Source organism: Alligator mississippiensis, chromosome 1 (genome assembly GCF_030867095.1).
Source record: "Alligator mississippiensis isolate rAllMis1 chromosome 1, rAllMis1, whole genome shotgun sequence".
Classification (NCBI taxonomy): domain Eukaryota; kingdom Metazoa; phylum Chordata; order Crocodylia; family Alligatoridae; genus Alligator; species Alligator mississippiensis.
Window position 1 is genome coordinate 189,896,573 of NC_081824.1, and position 15,953 is coordinate 189,912,525.

The following is a 15,953-nucleotide window of genomic DNA, read 5'->3' on the forward strand; positions in this document are numbered from 1 at the left end:
TCTCCTTTTGAAGATTTCCAGGCTAGGCGACTGCACCGCCACTGGAGGGCATTTATTCCACAGTCTGGACACCCTGACTGTGAAGATTTTCCTGGAACTGAGCTTGAAACAGCCTTCCAGGAGTTTGTATCCATTGCTCCTGGTCTTCCCCAGGGGTGCCCTGGTGAACAGCTGTTCACCGAGTTCTTGATGTACTCCCTGATGTATCAGTAAGCTGCTACCAAGACCCCTCTCAGCCTTCTCTTCTGTAGGCTGAAGAGGCCCAAGTCCCTCGGCCACTCGTATGGCTTGTCTTGCAAGTCCCTGATCATACAGGTGGCTCTTCTCTGGACCCTCTCAAGTTTTCCCACGTCCTTGTTGAAGTGCAGCACCAGAACTGGACACAGTACTCCAGCTACAGTCTCACCAGCACGAAGTACAGTGGGAGTATCACTTTATTAGTTTTGCATGAGATGCAACAACTAATGCATGCCAGCGTGTTGTTTCCCCGGCTGGCCACAGCATTGCACTGCCAGCTGATGTTCATGCGATGGTCGATCACTACCCCCAAGTCTTTTTTGGACATGACGCAAGTCAAATTGTCACCACCGAGCCTGTAGGTATGTTGGGGATTGTTTGCCCCCAGATGGAGTACCTCACACTTCTCAGTGTTGAACTTCATCTGGTTCCGGACCGCCCTGCTCTCCAGCCTGTCCAGATCCACCTGTATCTGCAACTTATCTTTTGGCATGACCACCCTCCCCCATAACTCGGTGTCATCTGCAGACTTGGCCAGCAAGCTTTTCACCCCAACATCTAAATCACTGATAAAAATGTTGAAAAGCACCAGTCTAAGCACAGACCCCTGAGGGACACCACTGGCCACTTCTTGCCAGGACAACACAGCTCTGTTCATGAGAACTCTCTGGGTCCTACCATGCAGCCAGTTTTCCACCTACTGAACTGCTGATCAGTTAAGCCCACACTCTCCCAATTTTTCCATAAGGATATCATGGGATACTAGATCAAACGCCTTTTGGAAGTCTAGGCATATAATGCTGACCTTCTCTCCCATGTCCAGGTGCGAAGAGATCTGTTCACAGGAGGAAATGAGATTGGTAAGACAAGACCTACCCGTGATGAGGCTATGCTGGCTGTCATTCAGAATCTTACCCTCAACGTGCGTATCACAAATAGATTCTTTAATGAGTTTTTTAGGATTTTCCCTAAGATGGAGGTTAGACTGATTGGCCTATAGTTGCCTGGGTCCTCCCTCTTCCCCTTCTTGAAGATGAGCACAATGTTGGATCTCCCCTGTGCTCCACAATTTCTAAAAGCTTTGCCAGGGGGTCTGCAATGACTCAGCCAGCTCCATCAGCACTCTCGGGTTAAGTCCATCTGGCCCTGCTCACTTATAAATGTCTAGCTTTTCTAGTTGGTTTTGCACCAGCTCAGCAACCACAGCAGGAAGGCTATCATTCCCACCACGCGCCCTGTGATCCTTATCTTGCTTGTCTTTCCCCTTGGTCTGGTGAAATACCGAAGCAAGGGGGCATTCAGTTCAGTTTTTTCCTGAGTGTCTGTTAGCAGTTGTCCCAAGGTGTTAAGCAACAGCCCCACACTTCTATTTGTTTTCCTTCTGCTGCCTACATACCTAAAAAAGGACTTCTTATTGTCCTCAACTCCCTTGGCTAACAAACTCAGTCGGCACCTTAGCTTTCCTAATTATCTCCCTACAAGTGCGGACCACGGTTGTATAGTCCTCCTTGAGGATTGTCCCTAGCTTCCACTGTGTACATACTTTTTTCCAAGAGGACCGCGATGTCTCCCTGCTCAGTCCCTTCTGTGCAAGGTGTAGCCCTCAACAGCTATGCTCCAATCATGTGAGGAGTCCCACCAGCTCTCCATGATCCCTACCAGGTCATATTGCCCACTAGAGAGCGGGAGGGCTCAAGAGCAGGAGTTGTTCAAGTGTGCCCACCGATAGCATTCTTATTTTCTGTAGTACAAAAATGAAGTCTGTCAAAGGCCAAAGGGACTGAAAAGAACAAGGCAAAGACAAGAATGAAGGTAAAAGGCTGTATCCATTTAGACTTTCTAGCCTTGAAATTAGCTAACACCATGCCTTTTGTTTTGATAAGCATCTCTATTCTTAATGACATCTTATTGTACTAGAACTACCTAGGTTGTTGCAAGACTGAATGCTCAATTTAAGCACAACAGCTAGAGCTCATGTAGATTTAAAGATCTCACACATTTATCTGCTCAAAATCTTTTAAAGACTTTGGGTGAAATCTCAGTTCTATTAAGAACAGTAGGAGTTCTGTCATGTCACCTCTGCTTTCATTTCTTTTCAATTTTTGTCCACAAATATACTGGAACTAAATATTAATCCAATTCATCTAAGAGCATATGGAAAACATGAAACAATACTTTAGCCATTTTTCAAAAAGGGATTATTAATCCAAGAGTCTTGAAATTGCTGCACATTTAGGTTTATACAGAGAAGGGAAAGTGGCCCACTTTGCTGATATTTGAACAGCAAAACCAGGTATTTCCTCTGTTGGCAGCATGTTTTTGCTAGATTAGTCTCCTAGGCTTCCTCTTCCAAGTGTATTGACTTAAAATAGAATAACTGCTAAGCCAAATACAAAATGGAATGTTTTACTTTTGTAAACTACTATGTCTGCAGTCACTCTTCCTTTGCAAAATAAAAGACGACACTTTTTGTCTTGTAAAAGCAAAAAGTGGCACTCGATTTTATTTTCCATCACACAAAAAATTGAAAACTTAATCTTTGTAATAGGATGGCACCTTCTAAGCCATGGTGTCAAAGTGACATCTCCAGCTTTTTGCTTAAACAATTCATTATATTCTTTGATTGGAGACAGTTATGGTTTATAATAGTGATCAGAAGCACTTACTTCAGAAATGTATATTTGTTGTGTTTTTTTGGCAACACTTGAGAATATAAAATATACCATAATTTCAGCCAAGGTGGGATTTAATATTTGATGTAAGCAAGGGAGCACTTATGTAACTTCCATAAGCTTGAAAGGGTAGAAAACATTTAAGGATGCAAATGAAAATAATTTAAGTCTCCGATCCCATGACATTTAAAAGTATGTGCTTAATAGTAAATACATACTACATTAACATATTAAATAACAATTCCAGATCCAAGATTTTATTTATATTATAAAATGCATATCTTTCGCCACCTTATGCAGATTAAACATTTCTTTGTCCATAGTCAGTAATCACTTCTAATAAATGGAGTACTACACCAATGGAAAAATATGCCCCATGGGAGAAGATTCCTTACATTTTATCTTTGAATTCTGAGCAGGGAATGTATCAGGCATGTGTTGTTTATGCTACTTCTTAAAGGCTAAAGGTAGTTTTACCTCTTCAGGATGGTCTGCATGAGAGGGATGTTTGAACTAAATGTTCATCAACAGTCAAGCCCCTTATCACTTAATGTCTATACGGTATCAACCACTCAAAGTGCGTAAAATTCAGCAGGAAAGGAACTTACACCTAGAACAGAATCAAATCTCTCAAAATCACTTGCAAAGGAGGCTTAAAAATTTGACTTGTTCTAGTTATGATGTACACAAGATAAAAACATGGGAATTTGTTTTCTTTAAATGAAAAGTAATATTATCTTAGCAATATCAAATATCAAATCCAATTCTCTGCAGTTGTATTGGGGGACCTAGTTCACACCCCTGGACAGGCACTTATCTTAACAGGCTGCCTTGCAAGCTGGTTCCTGCAGGGTTCCCCAATAGCTTGTCAGCAGGTAGGCTATCAAAGAAATAGCTACTCTCCCTTCCCTCCCCCTTGGAGGCAAGGGAGACAAAGTGGAGTGGAGCGGAGCACTGTGGGATACTGAAGGCTGGAGAGGCCTGTTTATACGTTAAATTAGTTGCAGAAAAAACTTCCTGTGACAAGGAAATTTGTTTAAAACAGCAACTTTGTCAGGATCTACCAGCTTTGTGACTAATCAGCCTTTCAGCATGACAGAAGTATACACTCACTTTTTATCATGCTAAAAAGGGGTATATGGCACAAGCATAACATGTCAAGGGCCTGCATGTACAACTCCTAAATATACTTCTGCACAGCTGTGTTCTTAACAGAACCCATTTCATTTAGCCAGCCATCCTAATGTTTCTAGGCTCAGGACCAGTAACCTCAGGAATACCTTCTAGGGCTAAGACTAGAAGATCAAGGTTTTAAGATTCGGAACACTATATGCTTCTGTCAGATTTCACCCAATTTCTATCCTGAACATGAATAATATTTGAAAGAGATTTTAAAATCCATTTTCATTGCTCTCCAACACACTTGTAAAAAGAGAGGAATAGCTGTAAGAAAAGGTGTATTTCTATTTAAACTCGAATATCATAGCATAAAATAAAGCAGTTCAATTAGATCACATCTCAATTTTCAGTTATTTATGACATACATTGTTTGAAGACAGGTTTTCAATGGATGATGATAAAAGGTAAGAGGTAAAAACAGCTCCAGTAGAATGACAGGCCAACTGCTGTGGCTTCTTCTCTACTTTTCTTCAGACCACATCACTGGTTCTTCTCCAGGTTCACTCTTCCCTCATCTCCTTCTCTTGCAGCCCTCCCCAAAACCACACATGTTCTGTAATGCTGTTCTTCCATCAACAATGAGAGGTTCATAACCTCTTCATCAGGGCCCATAATATATCTGGAAACATCTTTTAATCAGTTTAGAAAAATATATTCACATAAATTGGAAATATTTTCAGTAATTTAGTTGCTCTAAAACTATTACTAATTAAGCTCTGTATTAACTTAACTATTACTAATTAAGTACTACAGTACAGAAGAAAACCCCCCATGAATTGCACACCGCTGGTTATGACATATCACCCCTCCCTCTAATCCACATGGAAAATCCTCAAACAACTGCAACCCATACTAGAAGGAGACCCTATTCTTAAAGAGATCTTTCCAGAACCACCCATCCTAGCCTTCAAACAAGCACCAAACCTCACCAACCTCATCATCAGAAGCAAACTTCCTACAGCCCAAAATACATCAAATGGATCCAGATCATACCATGACGAGAAACGCAAAACCTGACAACATCCCCACCACCACCACAATTACTACACCCCACAATAGAACCATGAGCATTCCTGGATCTTACAGCTTCACCTCCAGAAATGTAATACATCTCATCCAATGCACCAAATGTCCTGATGGAAAATATGTAGGAGAGACCAAACAACAAGTGTGCACCAGAATGTACACACACTGGAAATCTATCAAAGACAAGAATACCCAATTACCTGTGGGGGCACATTTCTCACAAGAAAACCACTCTCTCTCCAATCTCTCAGTTCTAATTCTCAAAGGGAACTTACAAAACACTTCTCAGAGACGAGCCTACAAACTTCACTTCATCAACCTCCTAGAACAGGCTTGTCCAACATATGGCCCACAGGTGACCATGTGGCCCACCGAGCCATTTTCTGTGGCCCGCAGTGCTGCGACGGGAAACAAAAGTAAACAGTGTTTACTTTCGTTCCCACTCCTTGTCCCTCCCCCAGCCCCTCAGCAGCTTCCTAATGGCTGCTGAAGGGTTGGGGAAGGGACAAGGTTCCCACATGCACTGCGTCAGCTTGACGTTGCCGACGCGGTGTGGCTCCTCCCCTCCCCCTTCATTTCACTATGTCCCGTCCTAGCCCCGCCCCTCCCTTCCTCATTTTCATGCTGGCCCCGCCCTGCGCCAGTCCCACCAGCCAGAGCAGGTCGCGGTGCAGTGGGCAGGCGGGTGCGGGGGGTGCGGATGCCGCCACGGAGGGATGCTGCAGCCAGGCCTGCAGGAGATGCTGCTGCCACTGCTGCTGTGCCTGCGGCTGTCGGGGTGGGAAGCTGGCACCACTCCCGCCTCCCCAGACATCGCACTGGGGTGATGAGTCATGGGCCCTGGGGAGGGAGGGAGCCCTGCCACTCGAGCTGCCCTGGGGGAGAGGGAGCAGGGGGGTGCCCCGGAACATCCTGCACCCCCCTGCAGGGTCCCCGCATGTCCCCCTGGCTGCTGAGCCCAGATGCCCAAGTGTGGAAGCACCCTCAAGGCCGCCCAGGTGGCAGGGAGGATACGGCGGGGTCAGGCGGCGCCCCTTGACCCCTGCCCCCCCCAGGCTGCGTGAGTGCCCGCTCCTGCCAGCCCACTGGGTGATAAAAAGTTCATGATCCGGCCCCACATTCAAAAAGGTTGGACACCTCCGTCCTAGATACAAAAAATCATGCACTAAATATAGACATTGGATTTATGACACATTATAATCTGCCTGACATCTGACTCCCCAGGTACCTCTCACTATTTACCTCAGGGACACGCAATTATTTTGAGTGGAGGGCTGCTTACCCAGTTTTGGCACGCTATCAAGGGCTACATGGGTAGTCTCGCCCCTTGACAGGTGCCCAGCCCCCTGGTCACCATCTTGGGACCAACATCCCAATGTCTCAGGACCAAAGTCCCAGGGCCAGCACCACTGGGGCCTAAAGTGGGGCGCAGGCTGGCAGGGGTCCATGGAGCTGGGCTGGGCTGCACCAGCAGGGAGGGGGGAGCTGGCCCAGCTCCATAGAGCCCCTGCCAGCTGGGACCCCACGCTCCTGCCACCCTGTTCTGGCCCCCACCAGCACTGGCCCCAGGACACCAGTGAGGACCCTGTGCTCCCACTGGCTCCCCACCCGTTCACTCCCAGTGCCCCCCAGACCCACGGTACAGGCAGGGGGCAGCACATAGCCCCAACCCCCCGCTCGCCAGCAGGGAAGAAGCTGGTGCTGAGCGTGTGGAAAAGTGGCCCCTCACCTGCCCCATGCTGCAGGTGCTCACTGCCTATGAGGGGCTGTCCGGAGCAGGCACAGGCAGCCCCAGGCAGGCTGCGAGTGGCTGCAGCACAGGGCACTGGCCATGGGGCAGGCGGGGCCACTTTTTCCCGCGCTCAGCACCAGCTCGTAACCCACCCCACTGCCAGCCTAGCAGCCCAGTGCCTGCGGGGCGCTGGGCATGGGGCAGGCGCGGAGCCGCTTTTCTCCGTGCAGGGAAGGAGCCAATGGAAAAGCTGAGCGCAGGGGGGGAAGTGGCCCCTCCCCCGCCCCATGCCTGGTGCCCCATGCCGCAGGTGCTCGCAACCCGCATGGGGATGTCCAGAGCAGGCAGCCTCATGTGGGCCACAAGCAGCTGCAGCGCGGGGCACCAGGTGTGAGCAGGGAGGGGCCGCTCCCCCCCCCCCGAGCTTACGTGCTAACATTTATAGTTGAGAAGGGAATTTATACCATCTTCCTAAGTCTGCAGACAGCTCTTTTATTTTTGCTGTTGCCTACACCTTTCTCTTGCATCAGCAAAACAAAATTTGAACACTTCTATGCTGGTAATAACAAGGTTGAAAAAGCAACAATCATTTTACTTTCACTAAGCTGCTACTTGGAACTGCTCCAAACAGAAGTAAGAAAGGGCAAGGACAGGGAACTTGTAAAGGGAGTTACTGAAGCAAAGATCTTCCTGACAATGGCCAGAAATTAAAATTATACAATGCCATTACACATTTCCCTCCTCTAATACCTCTACCCAGTAGCATTCACTTCATAACAGAGCCCTCCTTACTGCCTAGCTGGTCAAGGCATGCCAGACTTACATTTGGTGATAACCCCTGTGTCCGATCTTTGACCTCGGGCTAGTAGATGGCTTAATCTTTAAAAATAAATAAATAAATAATAATGACAAGCCTTGTATTTTGCATTTAAACTTCATCCATCTTCCTCCCTTCTCCCCCTGCTGTCCCTCCAAACAAAAGAAAGCCCCAACACTGAGTTACCCATGCCAGGGATTCTTAACTGGGGACCCGTGGCACCCTGAGGTGAAGCAAGATCCTTTTAAAGATAATGTCCCATCACTGCCACTATCACCAATGCCAGTTTCTCAGAAACCTCAGGTAGCCCCAGACCAGGAGGCTGCTGCAGCAGCAGGAAGCATTCCAATGCAGCTGGCCTCAGGAGAGAGGCCACTACAAGGCTGTTGCTGCCAATTTAGATTGGTAAACAATTTAGATTGTCAGAGATGCTTTCCTGACAATTTAGACTGATAACACCACCAATGCAGACAGGGCACGGAGGGCATGTCTATGCGTGCGCATTTACTGTGCAGTAACTGAAATTACTACGCAGTACAGGCACACATTTACATGTGCATGCCCATACTGCACAGCAAATATGGCGACTTATGCTGACTAGAGCATGAATCTGCTGCCTGCATGATGCAGGTATCACATTTATGCCTCATTACTTATTGCGCAGTAATGTACTTGTAGATGCTTTACTGTGTAGTAACACTGTGTGTGTGGACTGACTTGGGACTAACATTAGTCACAAGTCAGTCCACATGGAGTGTTAATGCACTGTAACACCTGCACATGTAGACTCCGACCTATTACCACTTGCTGCACAGTAAATTTAAGACAGCATAAATGCACATGCAGACACGCCCAGAAAGTATCTTCAAATGGCAATTTCTCCCAGATCTTTCAGTATGGCCAAATTTAGATGGATTTTCATGAGGTATCACTGAACATTACCAGATTTTGAATCCCTGTTCCAGAGCAGGCCAAGGCTAGAGCTTAAGGTGCTTAACCAGTATTAAAATACTGTGAATAACTTGTTTTTATTCTGATCCTAGAAACAGTTAACTGTTTTCACTGCAGCTAAGAAATTTAGCCTAAGGCACAGTTCAAGATTTTTTTCCACACTTCACAAAAGAAGCAACAGGCCAAAGAGTTGAAGTTTAGCAAAATTATATAAGCCATTGAGGATAGGACCTTGTAAAAGAAAACATTAAGCAACTTTGCCTACAAGCATTGCTGCCAGCTCTCCCCAAAGAGAACCTAGAAGCATGCTACTGCAATATCCCTTGTATAGACAAGAGGCTTCATTAACTGTGAAATAAGCAAAAATAAACAGCAAACTACACTATTGGTGATAAAATCATCAATTTGCATTTGAAAAAAATTAGCTGCCAGTTTCAATCCAGTCACTGGCTGGCTGTTTTATTATACTACACACACACACACACACACACACACACACACACACACACACACACACACACACACACACACACACACACACACACACACACACCCGTTCTTTCCTCTATCAGTTTCCAAATTTCAATTTCTTTCATGAAGCCTCTACATATAGCTTTGGCTTTATCTTCATGAAAATGTAAAGTAAAACCAGGGTCAACATTATATGGCAGGAAAGCTGAACTGGATCTTCCACCATAAAAATGGCCCCATCCTGTTGAAGAACAAGACATGTACTTCTTTCTCTTCAGCTAAATAAAACTTCAAACTTTCCAGTGCTGTTAATTTAAGCCGTTTCAAAAGAACTGCTTTCACTTAGACTATATTAATAAAAATCTATGTAGTCTTCCACAACCGAGTTAATGGTCTTTTGATCAGATGAAGTGTTGAGAAATAATATGCATTTGTATTTCTTTTTAGAGGACAAAATATTACATTATATTCAGCACCTATAAGACCAATATCTGACTAAACTACAAAGCAATGAATATGGAAAAAGAAATCTGATACTAAAGTTGGCACACAGAAGATGTGAAAGATTTAAATAGAAATGTTCTTCATGTGAAGACTGTCAATAGGTTCTATATTTAGTAATCTCTCTTGATGAAAGCATAATTTAAGACCAAAAAAAATTGAGTCTAAGGATAAGAAAAGTCACTTCTTGTAAGAATTACAGACCAAATGTTCCCCTCCATAAACTGGACATAGTTTGTTTTTTAATGGGGGGGGGGGGAAAATAATTGATGTCATTTCTAAAAGGCTCTGCATAAAATCTAAAAGAACATTTTGAATGAAGTGCTTGAGCTGTTCTAGGTTCACCATTTATCAAAACTATGATCTTACTAGACAGAAGAGTAGTTGTTGGCCATATCTATTGGGCATACAGTAAATATATGCAACAGTTCATAGAGTCCTCAGGAGATAACCTTCCCTCCTGTAAAAGACAGCCTCCTTCAAAATAAATCTTATCCAGAAGATAAGTAGCTGCAAGAGACCTTGAAGATAAATATCATGAAGGATAGACACAGAGGGAGCTAGGGAGAAACTTAAAAGATGTGTGGGAACTCCTCATCTTCCTTCTTCAGGTAACCCAAAACAACCTGATGTTACAATTCTGAAATTAAGAGCTTTTACAGCCAAACGGGGTTTTTTTGTTTGTTTACTAGAATTGCGTTAATGTACAATACAGAACTGTATTTACAGTTACCCAAAGTATAAAATAATAAAGATTTTTGACCCCGATAGATTTAAGCTAAAGTTCAACTAGTAAGTTAATTACATGTTTTTATTACACATGTATTAAAGATTTGCTTGGATGTCACATCTGGTTTTCAATGAAATCTAAACTATGTCCCTGGAGGCTTGAACAGAGAGAACACTACTGTTAACACTCATTTTTGGATCCCATATTTGGATGTTCAAATGTTATATTGGAAAATCTTATTAAAGCCACTAATTCCAGTATCCACTCCCACTCCCATTGTGACTGTCCCTCCCAAAGAGGTCTTATAACCTCTCCAAAACCTCGTGACTGACAGTTTTTTGGACCTACTTCCAGTTCTGCTGCAAGAGCCAGAATTTTTCTTCCCCAACCAGGAGACAGCCTCATATGCAAGTGAACTAAAACATTTTATTTTACTATTTTCAAATGTTGCTGTCCTTTCTGACTTCCAGAGCTTAAAGTGAACTGCTTCCCCCCCAACCCTTCCCTCAGACTAATTTCAGGGGTAAGATCACAAAAAGCCTTCAGGAAATTTTAACTCTTATAAGCAAAGTACGAGGGATGTTTTATTACATAGGAAGTTAAAACATCTGCTTTGCTACTTGTAGTTAAACTAAATTGATCTTGCTATGTTTTACCATTTTCAATTAGTAAAAAAAAAAAAAGTTTGCTTCGGTTTATGGACTCCAATTGTGGAAACATGTACACTACTTTCAAAATTAATCATCTTGAATTATGATTGCATTATGTCAAATTCTAACAGTACTTTTCAAAATCAAAATCATTACATTTTGGTATACACTTCTAGAATTTTAATTTACCAGTCTGTACTAATGCACAAAAATCATTTTCAAGACCTTACAACGACATGCCCTTTCCTCCAACTGGTAAATGCCAACAGTATTGTGGGGTTACACACCAGAATCTGAGATTCTGCTGTTAACCAACATTATTTAAGTGCATGCATGCAACACAAGTCCTTTGAACATAATTACACAAAAAAATGATGCAAAGGAACAGGGATTTTTTTTTTTTTTTTTTTTTTAAGTAAACTATATCATGTCACAGCTTTATGAATTTTTTTTTTTTTTAAATCAGCGCTAGGGCAGTTGGTGTTTCTTCTGGAGATTTTTGTTAATATAGCAACACACTCCTCTATTACGCACATGCAAAGGAAGCACACTAACAAAACAACTTATCTAAAAGCCAGCTGTACTATTATGTACTAGTTACCATGCTGTGTTATGGATTTGCTCAAAATTAAGTATTTGAACTTACTATTAAACCCAGAAAATCATAATCTGGAAGAATATCCATAATGATGCATGTTGCTCAAAAGTTAAAACCCTATCTGGCAAAAAACATCCTACTAATCTGCCAGTCTCCGGTATACAGCTACTGCTGCATTAGATTTTTCTCACTGCTTGTTTGAAAACCTGACAGAGATAATATTTTGTCTCCGCTAAATTTTGCAATTTGATGATGAGATTCATATTTCAGTTGCTATCCAAAAATTCCCTGAATTAATTATTTTTAATACTTTACCTAACCAGATATTTCTCAGTCATGACAAGGTGTTTATTTTTGTTTCATTTCTAGTGTCTTTCTCCTTCCTAAAAGCAGTAATAAAGGAATGCAAACGTTTTAGACCAATCTGACAGAAATTTGTTTCATTGTAGCTTTTTTTTTTTTTTTTTTTCAAAGGATGGAAGAGATGAGCAAGTCTAGACTTGGTCACCTATACTTTATGTTGAACAGTCAGCTTCTCTACCTTAATTTGCTTATAATGCAAGAGGCTTCAGAGGCCCTTTAACTTAAACATTTAACAAAACGCCTCAAGAGAAAGCAGAAAATCTGGTTTCAGAAACGCATGCTGAGTCCCCTAAGACAATCATTATTTTCCCTTTTCAGTCCCTCCCATGGATCACAGGTTCCTGCTTTATGCGATGACCTAACATACACTTCACTAATGGGAGCACACCTATTACAGAAGTCTGGAAGCATCCTTAAGGAATGAGGTAAACCCATATTTTGGAGGAAAAAAAAATACATGATTTGAAGTTTTAAAAGCCATGCATTTTTGGGGAAGACACAAACTTACCTTACCTCTACAGCCCTATTTTAAAGGCAAGTATGATGTCACAAGCAGTGTGTTTCAGAATTACAGCCTACAGCACAGATTATTTATATTTTACAAGACTAGGGGAAATGATGCAAGTTTTAAGTTGCTGCCTGCTTTTCTCATACTAGTTATTTAGGGATCAGCACACAGATATACAGCCTAGAGCAGGGGTAGGCAACCCCTGGCATGGCTGCCACAACATGGCACACAGGCATTTTGCTTGGCGTATGTGCCTCAGGGCAGACAGCATGGAAGGGGCTGGGGCTGCACTGCACTGCCACAATGAGGATAAGGCCCCCTGACTTCCCCGCCCTCCAACCCTGGCATGCCAACATCTTCCAAGTTGAAGTTTCAGGTGGTTTTGGCACTCTGCCCAAAAATACTGCCAACCCCTGACCTAGAGAGCCCCTCACCTTCCCTACTTTCCCCCCAAAGAACTTCAGGTCCTCTCTGAAAGGAAGTCCACATTTTGATCACTTGCAGATTTATATTCTAATGTAGTCTGATATTATGGGCACTTTAAACTAAATGAACCACACATCCCAATTTTAAAGCAATGTAGTTCAATGAAAATTTCCCCATACAAATTTAATTACAGGTTCAGGGCTTTAGAATCCTGAACTTCAGTTCTGACACTTACGTAGGATTGGCCTAAACTGCAAATACACAACATTGTTAGGACTTAACAGCACCCATAACACTGGAGGTTTAGCTATATTGACTGCATAAGTTGCATTAAGGCCCTATGCAGGGAAGAATGTAAGCATACTAGTTTCACTACTGACTTCAGTTAGACTGTACTTACTAAGAGAAATATAAGGTAATGTATTCATTGGACTGGGACTGAAATTTCTTGGAAACAGTCGAATTCAGCTATAAGTACACCATAAATAACAAATAAGTCATGTTGCAAGCACTCAAAAAAACCAACCAACCAACCCAACAACCACACACACACAAAAAAAAAAAAAACAGCATTTTTTTCAATAAAATACATCATCTAAAGGTTAACTCATCTTATCTTTTTATTACAGAAATATCCAAGCACAAATGAGGTCAGTTATAAGACCTGCAAGAACTTAATTCAAAGTATCAGCTTTTTTAATTTGATTGTGAAAAACAATATTGGCTTGCCAAAATAACACAGGACCTCATTTAAGAAGGGGAGAGGTGAAGAATCAGATCAAACCAAATAAAGGAACACCTCTCTTATTATTAAAAGAAAGAAGTAACATTACTAGAAAGGGGTTAATTATGGAGAAAAAAAGTCTCTTCCCCCCCCAAAATTGATTTACATTTAACATCACTTATTTTCACAGTTTCCCTCCTGTATTAGTTCAGGTTCCTCTGTATGGGTCTCTTACACTACACAAAAGAAGAACATGCTGTAAGAAGACGCAGATAGGATTGTAACAAGGATATAAAAACCATGGTGGGAGTCTGGAACTACTTTTAACCTTTCATGTTAACTCTTTCCAAATGAACCTTGAAGCAAATGCAGCCAGGACCAGGACAAATTTTTGAAACTGACAGACTTTTTGAAGCTGAAGAATGTGGCAAACTTCAATCCTGCCCACAGTAAGACTGCCACACCCCCTTAACTAACTCCTGTGGGTCCTGAAACAACAGCAAGCACCCCTTACTTCTTCTGCACACCAGCATTTTAAGCCTCTCCCAAGCTGCCCCTTTTGCATTCTCCTGGCTTTGCACCACTTCACTTTGGGCACTTCAAGCAAGTGCAGGAGAGGGCATCAGTGACACCTAGGCATTGGAAGGCATTAGAGACACCTAGGTAGCTTTGCAGGAGAGGGTAAAGACACCTAGGTAGCTTCTGGTCGTCAACTAGACTCTGCCCCCAAGGAAACCAAGACAAATGTCTCTCCATGAAACTACTCTTGTCCAAAAGGAAGTCAGACCGACACCACCACAGCACAGTACCAGCACACCTTAACCATGGATGCCAGCTTTGCTCCTCTCGGGGCTCATGCCAGAACTTCTTCATTAAGCAAGGGACCTGGGACAACGCCTGCTGGCCAACTTGGAAGGGGGGGGGGGGGAAAGAGAAAAAGGACTGAAGTCAGGAAGCAGTGCAAGCAAACTTGCAGGACAAATACCCCACTCCTGGAAGCAGTGGGCACTGAATACCCCCTCATTCCCCAATAAGGGGGGGGGGGAAATGTTCCCAGCAGGGGATGGGACTGGACCAGTGCTACCAGCTCCTAAACATAAAAGTTGGAGTTCCCAATATGATCATTTTATCATATTTGGTGAAAAGCCATGGTATACTGAAAAAAATATGCACATAAGCATGCAACTAAGTCTTCTTATTTACTTTCTAGTGGTCACTCCAACTCTCCAACAAGCAAGCGACAACTGGACCATCACCAAAGTTTCAGTATTTCTTTATATCCTGGCAAACCCTCATAAGAAAGTGCTTGACAACCAACCCAAAAGGCAGGTAAAGACTCCAAGATGCCTGGGCTGCATCAACCAGCTTGCCTACATTTTGAACCCTTTTCCTATCGCCGCGCCTGCCTCGTACAGGGGCGGAAGGCACGAATGGGATAAGGATCGTACACCTGGCAACAGCGGGCTAGGTGTGCCCCGGGCTGCCGTCCAGCCCGCGAGTGCCAGGGGTCTTGGGGGGGCAGAGGGGCGGTACCTTTGAGCTGGGGCAGGGGCGAGAGCTCCACCTGGCTGCTCTGGCTGCGGAACTGCGAGGAGCCCTGCGAGCGCTTCTGCCGCTGCGCCTTGCGCACCGACTTCCGCGTGAAGCCGTCCACCTTCTCCGCCGCCGAGATGGCCGCCGCCGCCGACATGGCCGCGAGCGGAGCCGCCGCCGCCGCTCCCCAGCACCATAGAGCGGGCGCAGCCGCGGGCGGAGCTGGGGGGGGGTGGGTGCCCCCCCTCCCCCCCGCCTGCCGACAAACTTCGCGGTCGGGCCGCTCTCAGCCGCCGGCCCGGGCCCTGCGCCGCCGCGCGCCGAGCCGGGCTCGCCTCTGGCCGCCCCGCGCCCCTGTCATGAGCCGCGGCGACGCTGCCCTCCCTCCGCTCTTCAGCCGCCGCCCGGGGCGCCCCGCGACCCCGCTGCCATCGCCGTGCCCCCCTCTCCTCTTCCCGTAGCTGTTGAACCCTGCCCCCCCAACAGCCGCTCGCGCCAACGGCCGCGCAACTGGCCGCAGCCACAAGAGTTCCGCGAGCAGGAGGACTGGCAGTTGCTGCCGTTGCCGCGCAGGGGCGGTGATTGACAGGCCTCGGCCGGCCAATGGGAGCGCGAGGGGCTTGAGGGCAGGCAGGGCGGGGAACCGGAGCAGCACAACCAAGTCCCCGGGAGGGTAGGAGGGGCCAGCGATGGGCAGCGGGCTTGTCCAATGGGAAGTGAGGGGGTTGGCGGGACGTCGTGGGGAAGAGACCGCGAGGGATTGGCGGGATAGAGCGGTGAGGCGGGGCAGGCGGGAGCCAATCCTGAGTGGGGAAACGGCTCGGGGCTGGGACTT

At 45.0% G+C, this 15,953-nt stretch overlaps 1 protein-coding gene across 2 annotated transcripts in view; it reads right to left on the reverse strand.

Annotated features, from left to right (window-relative positions):
• Positions 1-15,662, reverse strand: part of PPP2R5A (protein phosphatase 2 regulatory subunit B'alpha) — a 91,036-nt gene extending 75,374 nt beyond the window's left edge. Inside the window, exon 1 of one of the 2 annotated variants that reach the window (XM_019483198.2) lies at positions 15,119-15,662. In XM_019483198.2, coding sequence (XP_019338743.1) covers positions 15,119-15,275 — 157 coding nt within the window. In that variant the 5' untranslated portion in view covers positions 15,276-15,662. The remainder of the gene's footprint in view (positions 1-15,118) is intronic. The other variant, XM_059718011.1, reaches the window with a different exon arrangement.
• Between the last annotated feature and the right edge of the window lie 291 nt (positions 15,663-15,953).